The following is a 27,635-nucleotide window of genomic DNA, read 5'->3' as shown; positions in this document are numbered from 1 at the left end:
CAATCAAAGTCCACCCTTTGGATTCTCACTCCAAGAATACCGAGGGCTTCGAGTGGTGGTGTCGTCCTCGGTTGTTGGTTGTTCGTGCATTGCCGATCGTGTAGACGACCGTGGTGCTGTTAAGCGACTGTTTGCTAGGCGATAAGGAGCGTAGAGGAGTTCCTTCTGCTGGACTGAGTTCAATTGAAGATAGTCTTCAACTGTACGTTTACTCAGTATTTTGTATACTTTTTGTTAAAGCATGCCTATAATTATTGTTGTAGTGCATATCTTTTGTTAGAATGTATGTGTGGTAATTCTGTCACAATGAAATCGGAAAGATGCGCTTCTGCAAGAACTAATTTCCTGAAATGAAGAATAAACATGGTTAGTGGCCCTAGAGTTAATAATCCAGGCAGAATCATCATTCTCCATTATACAAGTTTTCAATACAAGAAAATCTTATTTACCTTGTTTGGCCTTATTCTTTTCTGTCAAATATCGGGGCAGTTCCTCTTCTAGTGCCCATCTTGGTTGCAGTGGAAACATTTTCCTTTGTCAACCATGATGGTTTGTCTATCCCTATTTGTAGCAACTACTAAGTTAGCAGTCTTCCCCTTTCCACCCTTCTTCTTCTTCCACTTTTTGGTGCCGGAGGAAGAAGGTACAGACTTCGCTCTAGAGATCGATAGAACTTTTTGGAAGATGAAACAACATTTTCTTCACCATTCTTGTCCTTGCTTTTCAACAAGAATTGAAAGGTCTGTAGCTCGTTGAGTAAGGTGGTCATGTTGTAATCCATTATGTTCAAAACAACATTACTATGGAAATTCAGGAAACTTTCAGGTAAAGATTAGAGTATTATGCTAACTTAGCTAGCTTCATAGATGCTTGACCCGTTCATCTCCGCCATGTTGAAGTGGATCATCATGTTGAGAACATGTTCTCGAACAGATGCCCTTTCTTGCATATAGGCATTGAAGATGTATTTCAGAGCGTCATGCCTGAGTTGTGCAGACGGTTGCCCGAACATTCCCTTCAGGGACGTCATGATCTCACGTGCTGTGAGCATGCGTTCATGCTTATTGGCCAAAACTTCATTAAGGCTTGCCAAGATATATATTTGATACTTTTTGTTTGCCCTTGTCCAACGCTCATATGCTTCCCAAACATTATTAGGAGCATTGGCAGGTGGAATGGGAGGACACACCTCCATCAGGACAAATTGAAGATTATCGATGATCATAATATTATTGATTGTGTTTTTTTTAACTAGTGTAGTTTCTTCCATTAACTTATTAGCGGCTAGTAAACTTAAAGTAATGGTAGCCATTTTAATGAATCTACTAAAAAAGAACAAACTTATTTTAGTCTACTTGCATTAAATGGCTTTAAGAAAAGCAATCAAATTTTAGCAAAATAGTCTAATGTACCTTAAGTGACATCTATTTTGCAATGATGTTTCAGTGAGACAGGAAAAAAATCACAATAGGGTGATCAAGTACCCCTTCACTAAAATGAGACATTCTCAACCATTAAACAGAAACAACTCCTTGTCACTGTAACTAACATTTACCATTGTTTAGTCCAGAATTTGTTAACATCTTTAACAATTCTGTGCAAGTGTAATCCCTCATTTTAGGTTCTAGAGTTCCGCCCCAATGAGCCAACCGTAGGGAAAAACCAATTGGGACATGAAAATAAAGCAACCCTATCCATTTATGGAGATCAAATAAAGCGTCATTTAATACAACCATCCTTTAGAGGGATATCGTGATGCCTTGAGGCGATGCATGAAACTTTATTTAACTTAATAAGAGAGACAGAGGGATGTGTTTTCACACATCTCGCTCCCACTTTCTATAAACACTCTTTCCATTCACCTTATTATTGACACCGTAGGGGGATACCCATGGTGCCTCGAGGCCGAGAGTAAATCTCACAATGTGAACTTTTAGGGAGAAATGTATAGAGGTTAAAATAAAGTATCATATACCCCATTGTCCTCCCATTGAATATTCTACCTAGGGTTAATTAACTTAGAAAAAATCCGGCGTTTGGTTTTATCTAAGTGTTTGTTTAATTTGCTAAAAAACAACTCTTTTCTTTGATGATTAAACAATTTCGATTGAAGTCTCATTAAACTCTTTAATAGACATTGATCAAACTTGCATGCATGTAACAAATCTATCTAATTTACCTTTTTAAGTAGGTTCCCAGGTAAGGATGCGATGTTTCTATCGACGTAAGTACCCCAGTCTAGCCAAAACCCACCTTAGACAAAAGAGATACATTTGTTACATATTTAATCTTTTATTAAGAATCAATTTAATCCTATTAAACTTAGATTTCTAATCTTATTAGAAATGTGATCTTAGATCTATCTCATTCATATTTTAAAACAATTTTAAAAAGTGGTTATAGCCTAAGGTTTGCATGCAACTCTTAATTATCGATTTTAATTCTAATTTCATTAACAATTATAAATAAGTAACACAAATAAAAACCAACCATTGCATGCTAGACATACTTTATTTAATTATAACATTTATAAATTAATCTAAAGTAATGTCATGCTTCATGCAATATTCATTCTTTACTAATATATAACAATTATATAACTAATTAATGAATCATACTATAGCATACATTCCATACATCCATTCAACCATATATTATAACTATGATAATATAAATGATGCATGGATATGCTATAATGCATGCATACAAATATTATAACATTTATACTATATGATGTATGAGCATGTTATAAAATTAAATCATCCATTCAACCATATATTATAACTATGATAATATAAATGATGCATGGATATGCTATAATGCATGCATACAAATATTATAACATTTATACTATATGATGCATGAGCATGCTTTGTGTAATTATCATGTATATTCATATATTATAACACTTATAATATAAAATGATGTATGAACATAAATGCATAACCTATGGTGGGTTTTAAAACTATATGATATACATTATGACCTGTCTCTTATACACATCTAGATGTGTATAAGAGACAGACTAACAACTATGCAATAAGCTTGAAAGACTATGTGATCGTATAGTAAATAACCACGCATCGAGCATTTAAAGACCGCGCGATCGTGTAGCAAAAGCTATATGATCGCATAGGAAGAGCTACACAATCGTTTAACTGTAGCTACACAATCTGGAACCTCTGTTTCGTTTTCTCCATCGAAACAACGCACTGTAACTTTTCTTTGAAGTTTCCCGGGAACAGCACAAGCAACTCAAACTTCCAAATTACAGACTCGATTGCAAGAATAATGCCCAAAAATGTAGGGGCCTTTACAAACCAAATTTGTAAATAAAAGAAAGCCTTAAATAGAGTGTTCTATCCTGAAACATCCATCAACAAATTACATCTACAACTATTCATCGCATGAAACAAGATGCATATTATAAAACCCACCATTACTGTAAAACGATTCAATAAAAGAATGGAATTTGGAATAAGAAACCTACAACCTGGCTCTAATACCAATTGAAGGAACTCTATAGGGAGAGAACCTTAATCGGAAGCGAAACGACTAGATTCCATTTTTATCGAATACAAAGTTTACAGTAAACAATTAAACAAGATATGCATTTGTTTTTAAATTACAACATGTTTTAGAAAGAATTAAAGGGTTTCAAGAAACCTTATCTTTGAAGACTTTTTCTTCACGTTTTCCCTCAAACAAATCACAAACTCCTTGAAGACCTTCTTCAAGATTAACCTCGTACAAAAATCGGACACTACCACAAAAGTTACCTGGTATTCTCAGGGTGAGAACCCAGGAGTGGTGGGCTCTGGCTATTTTGGATTGAGGGAAAAAGTAATGTGTAGGAGGAAATATTGAGAACTATCAAAACTCAAGACAAAAATACAGATCCCTTCTGTATTTTTCTCCACTATCTCAATCGTCCCACCAACCAACAAGCAGAAGAAGAAAAAGAAACTTTATTTATCTAATAAAATAAAAGGCATTTTATTTGACATTTATTTGCATTAATTGACAAAAACCAATAAACAAAGATCCAGAGTTATCTTCTGTAACTTAAACATGTATGTAGAGACATATAGGTGGATCATGTTTAAGTGATATCTTAAAGGATTGGTAGTAGATGGATAAGGTTGGATATCTTATCCTAGTGATATTATGAACATGATCCACTTTGTAGTTGTTACAATTTTTGTAAAGTGCTATAAATGATATGATCCCGGTCATTGATGCGGAGACATGCGAACGAGAATATTCTATTCATGGAGTTTGTATAAGACTGGACCACGAAATGATTAGTCTCTCTATATAACACCATTGTCAGTAGAGACTTATATTTCATCAGGATGACCATAAGTGACTCGACCATAATGTTGAGTGAGTTGTGAACTCTTATCTATGAAGGTAATCCTTTGATTTGTATGGGTGAGAGTAGTCAGTTTCAACGACTCAATATACCTATCATTTTGGAGATTCATCTCATTAGGGAGCTGGGAATGCAGCTTCACAAGAATAAATTCACTCCTTCCCCATTCTTAGGGTTTGGTTATAGTTGGACTATTTAGAGAGATCAGTGGTACTTAAGGAGTTAGATGTAACTACAAGGCTAAAACTGTAATTTTGGCTCAACTATACTTACGAGCAATTTGTGAAGGGTCAATGTACTATTGATTGATTATATGCGATAGGAACAAATATATATATATATATATAGTGTGTGTGAAGAGTGCAACTATCGGTCTTCAGTGGAGTGACTGGCAATTAATGGAAGTTGGTTAATTTAATTAAAGAGTTTAATTAATTAATCAAGTAGCATTGGAGCTTCAATCTATGGATCCATAAGGTCCCCTTATTAAGCTCAAATTGATTAATAATGATTATTTTGGAATTAATTTTGGATTAATTGAATTTAATTAATAAAGGAAATTAATTATAGATATTTATTAATATAATTATATGATTTATATAATTAATGTAATGTATATGATACATTTATAACAATAAAGTTCTATTTGAGAGAAAAATAAATATTTGAATTATGGTTTCAAATATTAATATTGAATGTGATCATTATTAAACTATAGGTTAAAATTAATATTGAAAATTTGATTTATATTAAATATACTATAAGTTTTAGTGAGCAAATAGTAGACATAGGTTTAATATATATTTGTGATGTAATATAAAAATATTATGTTGTTATTATTAGATATAACATATAGTTTTAATATATTTATATATATTATTAAATTTAAAATTAAAGGTTTTTAATTTAGTAATTCAATTATTAGGAATGGAATTATTCAATTATGGAAGTGGAAGTGCAAAAGAGATGGAATATGGATCATCTTCTTCTTGCATTTAAAAGGACACAAATTAGAACACAAAAAGCTGGTGTGTTATTTTAGTTCTTTATACTCTCTCAAATTAATCTTCATCCCTTTCCAAATTAATCTTGAAGCCCAGAAACTCTTAATGATCCTCAACCCCGAGAATAACGAGGTTTTTGCATAGTGGTGTTCGATTAATTGGGAATTTGTTGCTGTGATTCTATAATCAAAGTTTATTTTTTTTTGTGTGTGTGTTTGAGATTCGGAGAGGAATCATGAAGAGTTTAGTCTTCAAGGGTATGTGATTCTCGAATCTCTTGTTCCTCTTTAATTTCTATGGAAAAACATGCTTATTAGATTATGTATATCTTATTTTCATCATCTATTTTTCTGTATGTTTTGTAAAATTAGAATTGGGATACGATCACTTCCGCAATGGGTATTCGTGTATACTTTCAACATTAATGGTACAACCCTTAGTTCATGTAGTGTTGGTCTTCTGAGTATCACATCGTAGAATGATTAAAAAAAAATTACAACTATGAAGTTTACCATCTTGACTAATGATTTGAGGTCTTCTCCAAATGTCACTGGTAGCTCAATGTTTCCTTTTAGGTCTACTATCTCTCCACCAAACCTTACCAACGAACTGTTCTTTGTCTAACTGCATCTTTCTAAATGTTTCTATCATTAAGACACTAGTTGAACTTTCCTCATCTACCAGGACTTGATGGATTTTGACATTGGCTATTATTAAGGTTATAACCAATGCATCATTGTGCGGTTGATGGAGAATCTGTGCTTCCTCTTTGTAGAACTCTAGTGTGGTTCCAATTTTTTTTTTTTTTTGAAGTGACTGTATCTAAAAGCCTCTTGGGTCTTGATCTACCACCCGAGCCATCGCTTTCCTTTTTCTGCTGGAATCTCCTCTGGTAGGTCTTCCAAGGATTACTCGGATCTCTCTTATGGGATATTGTTGTCAATCATCTTTTGTGCTACCTCTAGTTATTCTCAGACCCTCTGATGTTTGGTTTGACTTTGGACTTTTCTCTGACGAATCTCTCACAAACTCAATCAGGTACCTCTTTTAAATTAGGGCTTTGATTTTTCTTTCAGTTGGACACAATCTCTCATCATATGTCCATGATCTTGGTGAAAGAAACAATACCTTTGCTTATCCCAACGATGTGGCCCTGTCTTCCTCTGTACTTGTTCTCTTAGAAGATTCATGTGTTTTATTTCCATGAGAATTTGCTCTACTGGAAGGGTGGTTGGGGTGTATTTTTCGAACATTTGTACACTTTAAAACCTCATTGGGTTTTGGTCATCCGCTCGGCATCATTTGATCTCAAGTTAGATTTCGTCCACCATTCTGACTCTATCCCAAGGTCAAAGCTGAGGTGACTGCCCCTTGGATTCATCTGACTTCCTTTGAACCACGGCAATTCTTCTGCGTTCATGTACTTCTGTGCTCTGGTCACCAACTATATGTAGGTTTTTGCTTCTCTTTTTCCTAAGGTTCTGAGAAACTTCTTATCCTTTAGTTCGTTAACTATGGCTAGTAGAGCTACAAAATTGGTGTATCTATCTACATGTAAAGCTTCATCATTGAATCACACGATGTACTCCTTTAGGGTTTATCATGATCCTTGCTTTATAGTTGATGCATTGTCGATTTTCGTTGGTCTTGTCCCCCTAAGAATTGAGTGACAAAAGCCCTTGCCAACTCTTTAAACAATCCAATGGACTTTCTTTTCAACTGTCGAAACTACTCTTTCGTTGGTCCTACCAGGGTGAAAGAGAATGCTCTGCATTTTATAGCGTCTTATACTCCATAGAGCTCCATCCAATATCAATATGAATCTAAATGTTCAATCAGGTCCTTTTTCCATCATAGGACTTAATTGTTGGCACCCTAAATTTTGACTAAACTTCTTCCTCCATTATTTCATTGGTGAGTGGTGGATCTACCTACTTTATCAAAGCTTCTAGGTCTACTCCCTCCTTTATAGCTTTGTATTGTATGTTTCCTTGCAAGTGTTTGATTTTCCCTCTTGTATCTTCAAGAGTTGGCTCTCCAAGGCATCTCTTCGGCCTCAACTTTTCGGCCTTGGTCTTGACCTCGACTTGGAACCCCTTTAAGCTGTTGCGTTCCTTTCCAATCCTAGCTATGTAAGGATCTGTTGTGAGGTAACGTTAACAATTTCGATCCTGTCGTCCTGATGAGAGGTTCTGCCCTATACCTTATGGCTTTTAGTATTCCCCTTATTATGCACATATGACCACAGACTTTAGCTTTTCCATTCTTCATTTGTTGCTTCCTTAATTCGACTTTCATATCCTTGGTTTTGGGATTTCTCTCGCCCTCCATCAGTGGTTCCTTTCATTTACCTTGCATTCGTAGGAGTTCAAGTTCCTTACCACTCATTTACCTTGCATTCATAGAAGTTCGTTGATATGGAGCAAGCGGTGGTTCCGGTTCAGCGGCTGTGATTTGGCTGTCGTCTGTGTGCGCGTGAGTTCCAGTTCCAGTTCGCAATACTGTCGCTGGTCAGTTCTGATGGGTTCAGACGGGTGCTGAGTTCGGCATGGGCTCATCGGTTTGTCAGTGACAGAGGGGCACCGTGCGGGTCTACGCCGTGGTTCGCCGGTCAAAGGTAGTAGCACGATTTGGGCTATTTATTTTGCAGCGGGGTTGTTCTCGCGTTTCAGAGACGACGTTGTGTGCGGATCTCTCAATATCAGTGGATATTTAGAATTACAGATTGGTGAATTGTTGATTATCTGTAATTTGTAAATCCCTTATTATTCATAATAAAATTAATTCAAACTGATTCTCAAAGTAGATGTAGACCAAATTGGTCAAACCACTATATATCTTGGTGTTCGTTCTTTGCTACTTTCGATTTATTTCTGCTGATTGTTTGCATTCTGTTTGGCCATCTAAGTTAGGTTCCAAAACTCTCACAAGTGGTATCAGAGATCCAGTCGATCCAAGGAGGGTGTGTGGTAGTGTGTTGGCATATTCTTTGTTCAGGATAATTTTTTGTTGGTTTAATTTGACAGATGGCTTCGATATCTACACGGTTCGAAGTTGTTAAATTTGATGGGAAAGGTAATCTCGGGTTATGGAGGAAAAAGATTAAGGCTATTCTGGTACAACAAAAGGTAGCCAAAATCTTAGACGAAAATAACCTTCCACCAATAATTACAGAAGCTGAAAAAAGATATAGATGAGATGGCCTATTCGGCGATAATTCTATATTTGGCTTAGGCTAGTAGATGAGGCCACTACTACAGCAGAGTTGTGAAAGAAATTAGAAAGTCTTTATTTGACTAAGTCCTTGCCAAATAAATTATATCTAAAAGAGAAATTCTTTGGATATAAGATGGACTCTAATAAAGGCTTAGAAAAAGAACCTACATGAAAAAGATTATAGTTTATCTCAATAACATCAGTGAGAAGATGTCGGATGAAAATCAAGCAGTTATTCTTCTGAATTCTTTGCCTGAATCGTATCGAGAAGTTAAGGTAGGTATTAAATATGGACGGGATTTATTGTCCATGGATATAGTGTTGGATGCCTTGAGAATGAGAAACCTCGAGATTAAAAATGTACGCAAGGATGGATAGTTACTCATGGCTAGAGGCAAAAGTGAGAAAAAGAACGGAAAAGGAAAAGAGTCAAGATCCAGGTCAAAATCAAAGGGAAAAACCAAAAAGTGTTTCCTATGTCATAAAGAATGATACTTTAGAAAAAATTACCCTTTGAATAAGAGCAAGGAAGCATCAAGTAACAATCATGCAGGGGATTCTAGTGCAGTTACTGATGGGTATGATTCAGCAGAGGTCTTGATGGTGTCCAGCAGAGACATTCAGAATGCTTGGATCATGGATTCAGGGTGTACGTTTCACATGACTCCTAATTAGGATTTCTTGATTGACTTTCAAGAAAATGATGAGGGATCAGTTTTGCTTGGTGATAATGTTGCTTGTGATGTAAAAGGAATTGGGTCAGTTCAAATTGCAACACATGATGGTATGATCAGAATTCTTACAAATGTAAGGTATGTTCCAGAACTCAAATAAAATCTAATTTCTATGAGCGAATTAGATAAAGCAGGTTATTCCTATAATGTGAGAGTGGAGTTCTTATCAAGGGTTCTTTGGTTAAGCTGAAGGGGACCTTGAGGAATGGTCTTTATGTGTTGGAGGGTACTGCAGTTTCAGGTAGTGTTGCATTTGAGAAAGAAATGGATAAGTCTATGTTATCGCATAACAGACTAGCTCATGTAAGTGAAAGAGGTCTTCAAGCTCTTTCAAAACAAAGTTTGCTTGGAGGAGTTAAAGAAATTGAACTCCCATTTTGTGAACATTGCATAATGGGAAAGTCTACCAGAGTGAAGTTTGGGAAAGGGAAGCATTTTACCAAAGGAATTTTGGATTATGTTTATTCAGATTTGTGGGGTCCTATAAAGGTACATTCTATAGGAGGTTCAAGATACTTTATGTCGATCATTAATGACTTTTCAAGGAAGGTGTGGATGTATCCACTGAAACATAAGGATGAAGCTTTTGGGAAATTTCTTGAATAGAAAAAGCAGGTTGAGATTCAGTCAAGCAGGAAGGTAAAGTATCTGAGGACAGATAATGGTTTAGAATTTGTGAATCACAAATTTGATAAATTTTGCAAATCTAAGGGAATTACGAGGCATTTCACTATTACGTACACTCCACATCAGAATGGTTTAGCTGAGAGGTTCAATAGAACAATTATAGAGCGTACAAGATGTCTCTTGACAAATACTTCATTACTCTTGAAGTTTTGGGGGTAAGCTGTCCAAACAGCCTGTTATCTTATTAATAGGAGTCCGTCTTCCACTTTAGGCTAAAGACTCCTCAGGAGATATGGACAGGAAAAGCTCCAAGCTTGGATCCTCTCAGAATGTTTGGATGTTCAGCTTATGCTCATGTTAAGGAAAGAAAGTTGAATAAGAGGGCACTGAAATGTATGTTTATTGGCTATCCTCAGGGTGTTAAAGGATATAAACTTTGGTGCTTGAAAGAGGGCAGAAATAAATGTATTATCACCAGAGATGTGACCTTTAATGAAACAGAGATGCCATTTCGTGTCAAAGAGCAGGAGAAACAGCAGATTGTTGATCAGGTTGAGGCAGATGTTAGAATTGATTCTAAAGCACGACCATCAGTTAGTTTAGGTGATTCCAGTGATCAATCATCCAGTTCTGATGGTAGCCAGCCTCAACTGCAGAGGACTTTGATTGATGAGGGAGCTTTCGGTAAAGAAAGCTCAAGTAGCTGTGACCTATGGAACTATCAACTTACACGTGTTAGGCCTCAACGGGTGAGGCAGGCTTCTACGAGGTATGGATATGCTAATTTAGTTGCTTATACTCTTACTTGTGCAGCTGACAGTAATGAAGTAGAGTCTCTTACTTTTGAAGAGGCTATTGTATCTGATTCGAAGGAACAATAGAAGAATGCTATGGAAGCAGAGTTGTTCTCATTACAAAAGAATCAGACATGGTCATGGGTTCCAAAGCCCCCTAATCAGAAACTCATTCGGTCAAAGTGGATTTATAAAATCAAGCCAGATACAGGAGGTGGTAGCAAGCTTAGGTATAAGGCTAGACTGGTAGCCAAGGGCTACACTTAAAAGGAGGGAGTTGACTTTCATGAGATTTTCTCTCCGGCGGTGAGGCATTCGTCTATTCATTTAATTTTATCTATTATTGTTCACTTTGATATATCTGTTGAACAGATGGACGTCACCACAACTTTCCTTCATGGTGAATTGGAGAAAGTGATCTACATGGCTCAACCTAAGGGCTATGAGGTGAAAGGAAAGGAAGACATGGTTTTTCGTCTTCACAAGTCCATCTATGAAATGAAGCAATCACCGAGACAGTAGTATATNCATCTATGAAATGAAGCAATCACCGAGACAGTAGTATATTAGGTTTGACAGCTTTATTCTGAAGCAAGAGTTTCACAGGAGCTCTTATGATGCCTGCGTGGAAACTATCTCAGAAAGGTACATATACTTATCTACTTCTGTATGTAGATGATATAATTCTAATGCCTAAGGATTATTCTGAAATTTGTGATCTCAAGAAAAAATTGAGTAGTGAATTTGAGATGAAAGATTTAGGTGAACTAAAAAGGATCCTAGGCATGGATGTGAAAAGAGATAGGGAGAAAGGTTTGTTAACCATTTTGCATGAGAGTTATGTGCATAAACTGCTTGAGAAGTATAATATGTCTGGTTGTAAAGCAGTTTCGACATCCTTAGCATCTCATTTTAGGCTTTCTTCATCTCAGTATCCTGTTACTGAACAAGAAAGGTTAGAGATGGCTAATGTTCCTATTGTAATGCTGTTGGAAGTATTATGTATTTGATGATTTGTACTAGGCCTGACTTAGGATATACTATGAGTATGATAAGTAGGTTTATGTCAAATCCTGGGAAGGAGCATTGGAATGTAGGTAAATGGGTGCTTCGATATTTGAAAGGTAGTGCCAGTGTATCATTGTGGTTTAGCAGGGATTGTGATAAATCAGCACTGTTGGAAGGCTTCACAGATGCAAATTACGCTGCAGACCTTGATAAAAGAAGGTCTCTATCAGATCACATTTTTCGTTTGTTTGGTAATGTGGTCAGTTGGAAGGTTGCTCTACAGTTAGTTGTTGTTTTGTCTTGCTTTTTCTACTACTGAGTCAGAGTATATTTCAGTGGGTGAAGCTGTGAAAGAGGCAATGTGGTTGAAAAGGATAGTTGGTGAGTTGTTGTCACAGGAGTTCATTCTTATCGTCCATTGCGATAGCCAGAGTGCTATTCATCTGCGAAGAATCCATCTATCACGAATGGTCTAAGCATATCGATGTCAAATTTCATTTTATCAGAGAAGTTGTGGCCAATGTTGAACTGGTCAAGGTTCATACAGTTGAGAATTTATGTTAACTAAGATTCTTCCAGCCCATAGGTTTAAATACCTATTAGATGGGTTGAATATTAAATCTGGATGATAAGAAGATTAGAGAATCAGCTTAACAATTGTTACGAAGGAGATTTGTAGAAAATAACTAGGTATTTTGGATTTTTGGTGAAATTAAAGACCCAATGACGTACTGTTAATTAAAGGCAAATGACATTTTTGTAATTATTCATATCTTCTCCTAGTTAGGGCCAAAATCGTGACCTTTTGGGAGCTGAAGGGAAAAACACTGCAGCTGTCTGAAGTGAAACGCAGCCGTCTGAACAGAGGGGAAAACGCAGCCGTCCGTGAAGAAGAAAAGCGGCAACTGTCTGAAGCGGGTATCATCCGATCGTGGGTCTATCGGTGGGCGTGAGTCCGCGGCGTAAGCGTGGGTGACGGGTAAGAGTTTTCCGATCTGAGCAAGTGGTGGGTTCCGGTTCGGCGGTGTGGGTTTGGCTATCGTCTGGTGCGCGTGAGTTCCGGTTCGCAGTACTGTCGCCGGTTAGTTCCGGTGGATTCTGACGGGTGCTGGGTCCGGCGTGGGCTTGCCGGTTGTTAATGACAGAGGGTCACGCGCGGATTTGCACATGGTTCGTCGGTCAGAGGCGGTAGTGCACGATTTTGGGCTATTTATTTTGCAACGAGTTGTTCTCGGTTTCAGACGTTGTTTGTGGATCTCTCGATATCAATGGATATTAGAATTACAGATTGATGAATTGTTGATTATTCATAATTTGTAAATTTCTTATTGCTCATAATAAAATTAATTCAAGTTGGTTCATGGATGTAGACCAAATTGGTTAAACCATTATATATCTTGATGTTCATTCTTTATTTTTTGGCTATTAAAATTAGGTTCAAAAACTCTCACATATAGATATATCTAATTCTTAAGAATTTATTTATAAAAAAAAATAACTTCAGTAATCAATTTACAAAAAAAAAAAAAAAGAAAAAAGTATTAGATATAAAATTGATTTCCAATAATAAAGTCACCATGAAGTGATGTGTTTTTATCATAAAATAATATATATTCTTTCACATGGAAGAAAATTATTTATTTATTTATTTATTTAACTTTTAACATTAATATCTTGGAGTGAATCACCACCAAAGGAAAAGTTAAGGTAACAAAGTAATATTCTTTAAATTTTGACCATATTTATTTTGCATAGTCTTTTTCTATTCTCTTTATTCAAATTTATATTTAATTTTCATGAAATTATATGGAAAAAGTGAAAGAAAGAGAAGGAAGTAAATTTTTTTAAAAAAAAATCTTTTAAATTAACTAACTTTAGGTTATAGGTGGGAAACAAATTATTACCTTTAAAGCTACAAAAATAACACGTTGTATGATGACAATTTTATCTCATAATGTCATTTCTAAATTCTAATTTTACTTTCTATGTATTAATTTTTTTCAAGCCATTTTAATGAGGGAGGAAAAATTCATGAATTTCAAATAATTTCTTTTTAAATGAGATTGTGTCAATTAGTTGATAAGTCGTTATTTAAAAATTAATAGATATATTTATTGTTAAACTCGAATAAAATAAAATTATTAAATTACATCAATTTAAACTCTGAACTTTCGTAAGTATATCAATTTATACTCTTCTCCAAATTTTGATCCACCAATATCGTATGAAACTTATAATTTGAGTTAATTAAACTTTTAAATTTTCATAAGTCAATCAATTTAGATAATTCATTATGATTACTTTCGAAAATTATGAATGCATTAATTCTCAAACACATATAGACTTTCTTCAAATATTTGTTATAAATAATGAGCAATTAGAGTAAATCAACGTGCAATTCTCAAAGGAAATATTTACTAAGAGTCTAAATGAATTCATTTATAAAAATTTAAGAGTTTAATTGATACAATTATAAGTATCACATGAGATTTTTTTTCAAATGAAACATAATGAAGGATTAAATTGATATATATTAATTCAACATTTAAATTGATACAATCCCTAAAATTCAGAGTATAAATTCATATTTTTCCTAAAACATCATTCATTTGGCTTAATGACTCATATTATTGTTTTACTTTTTTTTTTTTTTTTTTTTTTTTTTTTTTTTTTTTTTTTTTGGTATGACAGAAGCTGGACGAAAGGAAAAAAAAACTACACTTTTGGTAATTTAATTAACAAAACGTGAATATTCACAAATAATTCATAGAACCAAAATAGGAATCCACGAATTAATCCGTTTCCAAACTCATTATCATTTTTGTTTTATTTAAGTACACAAAATATGAAGTTGAAAATTTAAACCTTTTTAACTTGAAGTAAAATTATCCGAACAACTCAACTGTTATACGAACATATTAGAGCCTATTTAATAAGAATCTAAAAACAGAAATCTGAAAACAAGATATTTAATAAAAACATAATTGTGTTTTATGTTTTTTGATATATGTTTAATAGCAGATTCTAAAATTAGATTGTAATTTAAATAATTGTTTAAGATGTATTTGATATTATATTTATAAATCATGAAACTAGTTGTAGTTATCCACTAAATATCAATTGACAATAAAAAATTATTAATATTTTATGAACATGTTCTATATTAAAATTTCTAGAATAATTAGTATTTTGTAACAATTATATAATTTATAATATATTTTTTATTTGGAAAAATGATTTGAGTTTATGACATGACATACTATATTTTTAAATCTTTTTTTAAATCTTTTTTTGAAATATTACACTTTAAAATTCATAATGCAAGATCTTGTTTGGATCCTAGAATCCGAAAATAGTTTTTAGAAATAGAATTTGGATTGTCTGTTAAACACATATTTGCTAAACTCAATAAATCTAAAAATATAAAATAGAATCTGGATTGTCAATCAAATAGATCATTAATGATTAAGAAGACTTTCATCTTTATATTTGATCACTCTCTGTACATTACGCATGAGTAGCTAAATCTGTCAAATGGGTTGAGAAGTACTTAACTAGCATAACTTGGGATCTTCATTCTATGCGATTATCTTGTGATTTGAATTTTCTCACATCTATTGTACTCGAAATGAATAAACATGGAGAAATGTCTCCACAGCTAGTCTATACTCAATGCTCATGTAGTCATGTTAACTAAAATTCAACTACTATAATAATAATAAAATTATATTGAAGCTTTAAAAGTAAAAGATTCCGTGGTATCTCGAAATATCTATAAATCAAAAGATTTGATATTGATATTAAAAATGATTAGTCGATATGTCCAATATCTTATATAAATATCCATAAAATACATTAAAAAAAAGTTGATTAATCACCGGTATAAAATGATAAATACTTTATTAAATTTTTTGACTAATATATAGTTGGATTGAGAGATTTAAATCTCATATTTCTTTAGCAATGACATATACATTGAAGTTGATATTCACACTAATGTATAAATACTCGTAATATGATATGTAACCTTGTTTATAATATGAAGAAACTTAAATATTAGCTTAATTTTTTTTATATATAATTTGAAATTTGTTATTGATTGGAATATCAATTGATTGTCGATACCTTAATAGATATATCTATAAAATTGAAATTTTGAGTTTCGTTGACAATATATGTTATTAGGAGTTCAAACAAAAGCCTAAATTCGTTTGGAAAAAGAATGATTATGAGTATATAAGTATGAACAATTATCTCAATTGGTATGAGACCTTTTGGGTGGTTCCAAAAGAAAAGTCATAAGAATTTATACCCAAAGTGGACAATATCATCGGTGGAGGATCCGTTGTCCTTTTCAATATATAAGCATAAATTTGAAAAAACAAATGATTCAATTAAAATAGAATTATATTTCATATTTGTAATTATGTCACATGTGTTTTGTGGGCAATTGAGAAACTGGATACCAACTCAATCGATTGATGTCCAAAATGTTGTTCAATAATATATTTATAAACCATAAAATTAATTGTAGAGTAGTTACCCATTAAATGTAAAGTTAAATATGAAATTTTATTAATTTATTTATAGGCATGTTTTATATTACAAATTTTGTATAAAAATAAATATAGTTTAACATGAAATAATGTATCTATTAACACTTTTAACCCTTTCATTATCAAAATCGAGATATATTGCCTAGAGTTGAGATTAGTTCAACAGTAATTGACATGACACATTTCTTTAGTAATTCGACATGACCCATTTCTCTTAAAGTTAGTGGTTTAATCATCTATCTCCCAATAAGTAGTTATACTAAAAAATCAAGATAAACTGAAAATATAAAAATGTTGGTTTGAAAATTTATACTATTTGAGTTCACATAATTAAAAAATCATTTTTGAAAAACAGAATTCAGATTATCTATCAAATCCATTCTAAATTTTTTTAAATATAGAAACAAATCCAAACTTTTTTTTTTTTTTTTTTTTGGTTATAATTCAAGATGAGAGAATTTAATTTTTTTTTTCTTAAAAAAAAAAAATAAAAACCCAAATAGGTAATAGGCAAATGAAGGTTGTAAATATTGAAAATAGAAAAAAAAAATAGCCCCCTCCCTCTCTTTCTCTCTCTAAAATCCCAGAGAGAGAAAGCTCGCCGGCCGGTAAAAATGGTGGAAAAGCGATTTGCCTTGCTGCTATGTGCAGAGGATTCAGACTACGTCAAAAAGAAATACGGAGGGTATTTTGGGGTTTTCCTCAGAATGTTGGGCGAAGAAGGCGAAATTTGGGACTCTTATAGAGTCGCCGCCGGTCACTTCCCCGACGACGCCGATATCGGAATCTACGACGGGTTCGTCGTCACCGGTAGTTGCAGCGACGCCCATTCTAATGATCCTTGGATCTGTCAGCTTCTTCTTTTGTTAAAGAAGTTGAATGCCTTGAAGAAAAAGGTCCTCGGAATTTGCTTCGGCCACCAGGTACGTCCAAAATATTACAATTTTAGCCCTTCAATTTTTGAATTATATTTTTTTACTCACTTTTTAGGTCTGACTATAATTTTTTTTTCATTAATGACTATTAAATGATAAGAGATCATCATTAATGGATAATTAATCGTTGAAAATTCGAACATGAATTAAAAGAATGAGAGTAGTATCTAGATCGAAAAAAAATTCACAATAGAATTATTCTTGATTCATCATTAAACATGTTAGTATTGTTTAAGAATTATATAACATGGTAGAAAGAATTATTTTTAGAAAAATAAATATAAATTAATAAAATATCTATATCGACATATTGTGGATAATTTTGAAAATGTTAAAATTAGTCACATTATAAATAAAGTAAGAGTATGTGATTCGATTATTTTTGGACCACACACGTTCTTAATGTATAGTTGGCACTGTTCTTTTTAGTTGAGAACATAAAAGTTTAAAAAGTTAAAAAAAAAAATTGTTAGAACTTGCAATCAAAATAGAAAGCTGAGTTGGATGGGTTTGGTAATGTTTTTTTTTTATTTGTGGTTATAGCACAGAATTTACGAGTATAACAAAATTTAGACCTTATAAAACTGATAGATCCCATCATTTTTCTAGAAAAAATATATGGTTATACACTTAATTATTTTTAAAAAGAATTTCTATACAATATAATAACTATTTTTTTTTTCGAGAAACAAAGGAAAAAAAAAATAGCAGGCGACAAGGGAATCTGGTGGGATAAAAATATTTTATTATATTTTATTAATTAGAGGAAAACAACAAAAAGCCGAAAATGTATTGTGCCGTTTGTTTTATCAGTGTACTGTATAAACAGTAACGGCGCTTTTCATATGTTGGTCGGGGCACACACCTTTTATTTATTTATTTATTCATTATTATTATTTTTTAATATGAGTTAATTTTAAATTGAATTTCTGTTTGTGGAGTTAATAACTCCTTAAAATTAAATTTAAGAGAACAAAATTTATCCAATAAACAAAATTTTAATCCAACTATTAAATTTAAAACTATCTGACTTTAGCCATAATGTTACTTGTAAATATCAATTTAAATCGAAATTAATAATTATATCAATTTAAATCTAAAATCTTTATAACTGTATCGATTTAAATTCTGAACTTTCGTAAATATATCAATTCAAACTTTTTATCATGTTTTATTTTGATATACTTACAAAAGTTTAGACTTTATATTGATATAATTATGAAAGTTTAGAGTTTAAATTGATATATTTATGAAAATTCAGTGTTTAAATCGATATAATTCTTAGTCTAGGTTCAAAATAATATAACTTCCAAAGTTTAGGAGTATAAATTGATATTTGACCTAAATTTAAATACGAACAAAAAGATTAAATATCTCAAAAAAATAATATAAGCATAATTTGATTGAATAATATCTTAGACTTAAATCTTTGCTTTCCTGTATGAATAATTGAAAATCTTTGTTTTTTTAAGTCCAATGAGAGTAGAAGGATTTGAACTATAAATCTCATCATTATTAGCCCATTCAAATATCGATTGAGCTGTACTCGGTTTGGACATTTTGAAAATTCTTGCTAATGAATAATTTTATTATAAAAATGGATTTATTAAATGTTTATAATCATCCACAAAATTCAAAAATATATTTAAAAGAGAAAGATATTAATTATAGTATGACCCTTTATTGGAGTTGGTAGTTTCAAATTTATCAAGTAGAATTTTTTCTAAAAAAACAAAAAAGAATGTTCAAAGTTATTAAAATTAATGAGATAATTAAAGGGTAAATTTATTTTTTCCCCTTTTTGTTTGACAATTGAAAATTCATATATATATTGGCTTACGATTGAAAGAACGTATGCTTTGACTTTATTATCATTAGTGATACTAATGAAAATTAATAAAATAATTAAGATGGCCAAGAAATAATATATATAAAAGTAAAAACGTGTCATTAAGCTTCAAAGAATGTCATTAAATACACTGATTTTCCATTTTTAGAAAAAGTTCACTGATTATATCAAACCCAGAAATTAAAAGGTACCTTTTTTTTTAAATTTTTTTCTCTCCTTTTATATTGTAAATTACATTTATTCGAGCTTGATTTTGGATCACGTTATTATTATTATTATTTTTTTTGGATTACGTCATTTTAGTAAAATATTAAACCTTTTTCCTATTTTTAGACATTGTAATTATTTTATGCTATTAATCTAAATGCCATAATTATATATATACCATAATTATAGAATTTTACCAATTTTCAAATACTATATACCATAATTATAGAATTTTACTTCTTTTGTGCGCTGTTTATGTTATTTGCTTTTCCAAAGGTCAAAAGCAATTTTTTTCCTCTTTACGTGCAAAATCAATATAAGTTTATCTAAAATTAGTTTTAAACTTTCCTCTTTGGTGCAAAATCAGGTACTTTTAACAGCTTTTAAAGCCAACTTTCAAAAAAATAAGTCATATTTCCTAATAAATATGGTATGATTCTGTAATTTTTTTAGATCTCGTTTGATAATCATTTGGTTTTTTGTTTTTTTTTTTTTTAAATTAAGTCTATTTTATCACATTTCTTATAATAATTTGTATCTTTCTTAAATACAGTGGTTGATTTCTTAACCAAATTCCAAAAACAAAAACAACTTTTTGAAAGTTACTTTTTTTAATTCTTAAAATTTGATTTCATTTTTTAAATAATTGGTGAAAAGTAGATAACAAAAGAAGAAATTTAGAGGTAGAATAGTGTTTATAGGCTTAATTTTTTAAAATGAAAAAAAATGATTGCCAAACGGGATCTTAGTTTTTTTTATCTTTTTTAAAAATTAAGCTTACAAACTTTCGTCTCACTCTTGAAATTCTTGTTTCTTATCTACTTTTTACCCATGTTTTCAAAAGACAAGTCAAATTTTGAAAACTAAAAAAGTAGTTTTAAAAACTTATTTTTGTTTTTTTGTTGACTAAGAAAATGCGAGGAAATAGACTTAATTTTCGAAAACCAAAACCAAAAAACGAATTGGTTACCAAACAAAGTCTAAAATTTTAATATTTTGGTTTTTTTTTTAATATTTCAATATATTTTATCTTATATAAAATGTGATTCATTGAGTTCTATTTTATAACAATTATTTTTCTAATTTTTTTAAAAAATAATTTTGATTAAATAAAAAGTAGCAATCTAAAGCAAATAAATTCTTAAACAATTAACTCGGAATAAAACAGATATTAATACCACTAATACAATAATGGAAACAATAGGTCTAATTTAGTTCTTATAGCTAAATCACAGCAATATTGTATTATTTTACCAAACACTAATTTTCTTTTTCAAATTTAAATTAAAATTTATTGAAATTTAATTATTTTAAAAGTTACAACCATTTAAACTATGTATATTAATCTAACAACCTGTCTTTTAAGGGGAAAGCTTTGAGTCCTCATATAAATCTTGAATCTTCACTTATTTGTTTGAATTGCAATTCTATAAAAGAAAAAAAAGAATATTATATATTGACAAATTATGTTTTAAAAATATGTTACAAATTATTTCTCTTACCTCTATCTTTTCTTTAAAAAAAAAACAAAATACAAAAAAAAAAAAACCTAGAGGTGTGCATCGTTCGGTCCCTAAACCGACACAAAAAATCGACCAAAAAAGTGCATGGAATCCGATGACGGTTTGGTTGGTCGGTTTTGTCCTTTTTATTTTTTTTTTTTATTTACAATCAAAGCCAAAGTAAATGAAGATGAAAGATGAAATGATGAATTGCTATTGTTAGGTTAACGTATTTGTAATTTTTTTAAAATTTAAATTAATCATTTTTTTTTTATGAAAATCGAAAATACTGAGTCCTAGTCATGACTGACCAACCTCAATTTGATCGATTTTGATTTATCAAACCGGTTTTGAATGCTTTTATGCTCACCCCAAAGAAAAACAACCCCAAGTTTACACAAAACTCCAGGTAAAAAAAAGAGAAGATATATTCTATGTTAAGACAAAATGATAGTGAAAAAGTGGTCAATTTATTTAAAAAATAAAAACTAAGAGAAATTTTTAGACATAAACCATGTGGTGGATCATGGGTCATTTCTCCAATGAGAGTAGGTGTAGCTTTTTTGCACACATTACATGCATAATAATAACTAAGCCAAAATCTTGACCAATAAAAAAAAGTATTTAATTATCTTAAAAAAAAGCATTTGATATAGCATTTAATTATAATTCATTATTAAATAGTCACATGGAGAAAGAGAAAGTGACTTTTGTGTTATAGATATAAAGCTATGGTCTACAATAAAATTATTTAAAATCTGATTAATTTTTGTGTGCAATAATCATATAGATTCACAAGCAAAATTAAGGGTAATTTGTTTTATTTATTTTTATTTTTTCAAGAAATTTTTTTTCTTTCTTTTTATTTTAAAAACAAATTTGATGGGTTTGTTTGATAACTATATATTATTATTTTTCTTGATAATATATAGGATGTAGATCGAATTCTAATCTTGAAGTTGATAGTGCATATTTGATGTTAGATTACATTGTCATAACACAAATAAGTTTGCTATATTTTAAAAAATTAAAAATAGAAAAAAACTACTTCCATATATCATGATATTCCTAAAAGACAAAAAGAAACAAAATAAAAATATGAAAAGAAATTATAATTTTTTTTCTAAATTAGAATCACATAAACCTCATTTGAACTTCTTCAGTAAGAGTACCATTTTTCTTTTTGAAAAAAAGGAGAATAATAATTTTGTTATTTACTTCTATAATTAATTAATTGACTCAAAGTTATTGAATTTGAATAAGTGATAGAATTAGTATTTTTATCAATTTGAGTTGCTCTTTTTATTTAAAAAAAAAATGAATTTTTTCTTTACTTTTTTTTTTCTTTTCTTTTTGATAGTAGTTCATTGACTTTTTTTATTAGTCTAATGATAATTTTGCACTATATTCCAATATTAATAATTGGATTTAGACATTTTTCTTTTTCAATCAGTATTATTTTTGTGGTTGAATTTCAAGTTTCCATGTATATTAACTTTTTATAAATAAAAAATCTGATCCAACTAAGCACGTGGGAAAAACGCTTTTCCCAAAAGACAAAACAAAGTGGAAATTAGTTGGCGTGACGTGGCTGGTCTTTTATATATATAACGAATAGAAAATAGAAAAAATAACGAAGGTCTTACGTGTTAATAATCAAAAAGTCTATTTAAATTGATTCTCCTCGAGGTTGTTTGACTAATTAATCAACTCTTACATGAGGAGTCGGCGAATTGAGTCTATTTAATTTCTATCTAATTGTCTTTTCTTAAAAAAAAATAAAATAAAATGAAATTTGTGATTCAAAATTTTGATCGAAAAAAATATATATATATAATGTGAGTATATATACAAATTCTACTCGTGTTGATTGTTAGCTTTTCTGATTAAATAAACACAAGAATAGGTATCGGGTAATATTATAATATTTCTTTCAATGAAAAGAAAATGACGTAGAGATTCAAAGAAATAATTCAAAAGATATTAAAAAAATCAGTTTAATTTGGCAATTTTATTTTTTTTAGAGAAAATTATTATTTTTTCTCTAAGTTCTGGGTTTGGTTTCTATTTGGATTTTTATGTTTTAAAATGTTATACATTTAATTTTTAGGTTTTGAGTTTGTTTCAATTTAGTTTTTAGGTTTCAAAATGTTACAAACATTTGAGTTTTGTTTCAATTTGGACTTTAAATTTCAAGTTTTGTACTTTTAATCTCGATTTTTCACTTAATACTCGTTTTTTCTGTTTTTATGGCTAGTATCTTAATAAATTTAAAAGAATTATAATTAATCAAGTTTCATTATTTTTCATCACTTTTAAAACTAAATTCAAAATTTCGCTCCATAATTATTTTAAATTAATTAAAAGACATTGACATCAATGATAGAAAATGAGTATTTGATAAAAATTTAAGGTTAAAAATATAAAATTTTGAAACATAGGGACCAAATTGAAACAAAACTTAAATTTCAAGATTGAAATTGCAATATTTTGAAAATATTTTGAAATTTATGGAATGAATTAAAACAAAACTAAAAAAAACTAAATTTATAACATTTTGAAACCTAAGGCCTAAACATAAATTAAACATAAAATTTAGGGATAAAAAAAAGTACTTTTTTCCTATTTTCTTTCTGAAAATAAAATATTATAAATTTTTCTAGTGCCTTCCAATTCATCTAAGCTTAAGTTAGTTTAATGGTTCAAAATATTTGAAAGCTAAAGTCCTGTACGTTAGAGTGTCATCCAATTCATCTAGTCTTACGTTGGCATATTGGTCTAAAATATTTGAAAGCTAAAATCTTGTACGTTGAAAGTGACATCCAATTCATCTAGACTTAGCTTATTGGTTCAAAATATTTCAAAGGTAAAGTTTTTAAAGGTCAAATTCGAGAAAAAAAAAATAGTATTTCTTTTATTTCCACGACAAAAAATGCAAGAGATTAAACTATCAACCTTTAAAATAATGGTTAATATATTTATCTAACGAACTGTGCTCATATTAACTCTTTTTTTCTTTTTTTTTTATTCAATTTTTTAAATTAGGAATAAATAGTTTTAAATTTTGTACCAACAACAAAAAAAAATTTAAGGGGATGTTTAGGTCTCATCTTCAAGAGAGTGAAAGCTTCAATTATAATAGTTAGTATTTTTAATTTTTATAATCTACAATTAATTATAATATTACTATTTTAAATCTCTTGTTATTATGGTATTCATTATTTCATACCCTTCTCTTTTCAGTACAATGTTTACTATTTATAGATCACACCAAAATACACCTAACATCGTTTTATTTGATGCTATTTGTGCAAATTTCTCAAAATTTTAAAAATAGAGTCGATGACGTGTGTAGGTTTTGTGCCGTGCATTGGGGGGAAAGACTGGGAGGGCCCACTCAGGCTGGGACATTGGAATCACGACCATACACGTTTCGCAATCCACAAAAGCCTTCTCATCTTTAAAGATCCCATCAACGTTATCGGTGATCGAATGCCACCGAGATGAGGTACGTATGTTTGTTGAATGAACTCGCCCGCACATTAAAACTTCTCAGCCTGATGATCTGGTACGGTGCGATATACGGAATGTTGTGTAGGTCCGGGAGCTTCCATCAAAGGCTGAAGTGATCGGATGGTCAGAAAAGACTGGGATCGAAATGTTCAAGTATGGGGACCACATGATGGGCATCCAGGGCCATCCTGAGTACACCATGGACATTCTTTTGCACCTCATTGACCGTCTTGTCCAACATAATTTGATCATGGTATGCTTACCGTCCGATTGTTTTGATATAAATTTTATAGATTTACGGATGATTGACACGTGCTATTATTCCAAATATTAGGTTATTTCTCATATTTAGTACAAAATTTATCTAAGAGTCTTTAAGGATGTGTCTCAAGCAAGAAATGAAATCGTAAAGTTAGAAAAATTGTTTAGTCGTGGGCTTGAAAAGTTGTTTAGTTGTGGTCCATGAATTTCTTGAGCCAAGTACTTCCTCTAACTTATTTCTTGAACCAAACACCCCTCTAAAGTTTAAGAAGTTATCTCATATGGCTCTAGGGTTCGGAAATTGTCTAAAGAGTCTTCAACTTTTGATTTTATCTTTAATATGTTCTTGAATTTTTTAAATAAATAAATGACAGTTTAGCTCTAGTTTGATATCTATTTGGTTTAAAGTTTTTGGTTTTTTTATAATTAAGTCTTTAAACACCATTTTTACTTGTAAATTTCTTAATTTTTTATTTACTTTTTAGCAATAATTTAAAAAACCGAGTCAAGTTATGAAAACTAAAAACAAATAATTTTAAAAACTTGTATTTGTTTTGGAATTTGGCTATATAATTTTTCTTTTACTTAAGAAAAAAATATGTAAAACATTATAAGAAATTGAGAGAAAATAAACTTATTATTATTTTTTTAAAGAAAACCAAATAGTTACTAAACATGTTTTAAGAATTTAATAGAAATTATAATAAATTTTGGATTACTTTTATATATTTAGCTTTTATAATTAAAAAATGACTACAATTTTCAAAATACGACAAGGAACAGATAGACAATTGAAACTTCTAATTGTTTTCATTGATTAAGAGCTCCCGTCATTTTTTATTTATTTATTTATACGATAATATATATATAAAAATGATCTAATATTCATATGATAACTTAATATTCTCATTAAATAGATCGGTAATTAATATCAATAACAACCATTTAATAGAAAAATCATTACTTCAAAATAGTATTAATAAAAACAACTTAATGTTTTTTTTTCCTATAATTAATTTTGTAAATTGGTCTGTATAGGAAACATATGGCAAGGAGTTGAAGGTTAAAGTGGAAAAAGGAGAGCCAAATAGAGAGGCATGAAGAAGCTGTGCATCAACTTTCTCAAAGGAACATCTCATGATAAATAATAATTATAATATTATAACATTTTAGATAAATTAAAGAGATAGAGAGAGAGAGAGAGGAGAGTAGAGAGAATATGTATATAAGAAATATACATGAAGAAATCCAAATGAAGCAGATTGAATAATAGGAAGGAGGCAGGAAAATAATTTCTTTCAACTTAGGGATGAATTTGTAATTTTCTTTTTCTTTTTCTTTAGGGTTTAAAGATTAAATGGTGGGTCTCTAAGTTAAAACTTGTTTTAGGGTTTTTATTTCCAATTGTCAAACTTATCATGATCCATTTTGTTAAATGGGAGGTTCATTTTTCACCCATATCCTTTGGCAATGTTATACTTTCCTTCTTTAATCAGTTCATCAAGTTTGTTTCAATTTTCAAACTAGTCTTTTTATTTTTTTTTATTGCTATTTGGTCCTCTAATGATTTTATTCCTTATTATGCTCTCTTTTCAAATTTCAATCATCAAATATTTTTATGCTTTTCCCTTATGAGTTTGTCCTCTAATGTCTTATACCAGCTCAATAGTAGATTCGTTTGGAAATGCTGAATACTTATTTGGTTAAGTATGGAGATCGACCAATAGGATCAACCATAAAGCCATAATACCTAAATATGTAGGTTGATCCTATTATGGAGACCAACCCATGGGGTTGGTCATCAAACCATAAGTTATTTGGCTAAGTATGGAGACCGACTCAGAGGGTCGATCATAAAACCAAATTGCCTATGTATAGAGGTCGATCCATAGGGACGACCATAGAGCTTGAGGAGGCCGACCCTATGAAGGTAAAAAAAATATGTCTAAGTATTGTACTTAAGCACATGCTTTGGTCACTAGTGAAATAAATTCGACAATTTACCACAAATAACGGCTTGATTAATGACCTGAGAAGTTAATCAGTGAATCATCATTACGAAACTCATTGCTATATAATATAGAGGGCTCATGACATTTGAGGTACACCAAAATACACCCCGAACTTTGTATACTCTCTAACTTTCTAAACCATTATTAATTTGAGCTTCGGATTGTCGGTGGCCAAGCACCACACCGATGTGAATTTTTTCTTTATTGTGTAGGTGATTGTTCAATTTCTCTTGAAAATTATAAATTCATAGTTGGTACTAAATTTCGGTATCAATAATTGGCATCGCTGTGGAGAATTTTCAAACTCCCTTATGCATGTTATTGAGTGTTCATCCTCCTCATGGCACACTTGCTCAGTTGGGCAATGATGAAGAGATTTAGAGAGAAAGTAGAGAGATTTGATGAGAGAATGGACATCCCAAAAGGGCAATTTACCACCGATTACTACTGCAAAGCATGGGCTCCCAACACAACCACAAATTTTCCCAAAACATCCTTGTGAGAAATCTCGAGAAAATGATTGCGAGCATGGAGGCTTCGATCAGAAATCTAATTAGAAGACAAACTCAAAGGGAAAGTGACTCGAGTGCCAAAGACTTGTAGGCGCTGCAAGGCGCCATCAAGGAAAACGTTAGCATGCTAAAGGACGATCTTCGTTCACTGAAGAAGGAGATCACCCAGATGAGGGTTGCAACTGAAGTCCAAACCAAAGTTATTGTGCGATAAAACTTTGATGATGGAATCTACAGATTGAGGAAATGGTTACATCAAGATTCTTAATCCTAAGGTCATCCAATAGACAGTGACAACGAGAATGAATACAAACCTATCATGACAGTGGGTACAAATCGACACGATGGCTCCTTATGTCTAAATTGGCAGAAGTTTGATGAGTCAAGCAGTAGACTCTCGAATAAAGCATCAGGGCTAGCTTTGAAAGCCCTGAAAATTTTATTTTGTTTTTAATTTTGCTTGTTAATTTGTTTCCAGTTTCACTTAATGAGATTTTCTTTTTCACGAAGGTGTGGTACTACTCAGACAT

General features: G+C 31.0%; 1 protein-coding gene across 1 annotated transcript; it reads left to right on the top strand.

Moving 5' to 3' along the window:
* Nucleotides 1-16,853: 16,853 nt before the first annotated feature.
* On the top strand, nt 16,854-26,068 carry LOC120077669 (gamma-glutamyl peptidase 5-like). Its single transcript, XM_039031624.1, has 4 exons — nt 16,854-17,237; nt 24,163-24,315; nt 24,406-24,573; nt 25,620-26,068. The coding sequence occupies exons 1-4, from the start codon at nt 16,929-16,931 to the stop codon at nt 25,680-25,682; spliced, it is 693 nt and encodes a 230-aa protein (XP_038887552.1). The 5' UTR covers nt 16,854-16,928; the 3' UTR covers nt 25,683-26,068.
* Nucleotides 26,069-27,635: the final 1,567 nt, after the last annotated feature.

Source organism: Benincasa hispida, chromosome 5, assembly GCF_009727055.1.
Source record: "Benincasa hispida cultivar B227 chromosome 5, ASM972705v1, whole genome shotgun sequence".
In the NCBI taxonomy this organism is placed as follows: Eukaryota; Viridiplantae; Streptophyta; class Magnoliopsida; order Cucurbitales; family Cucurbitaceae; genus Benincasa; species Benincasa hispida.
This window is presented reverse-complemented; position numbering and strand designations above follow the sequence as displayed.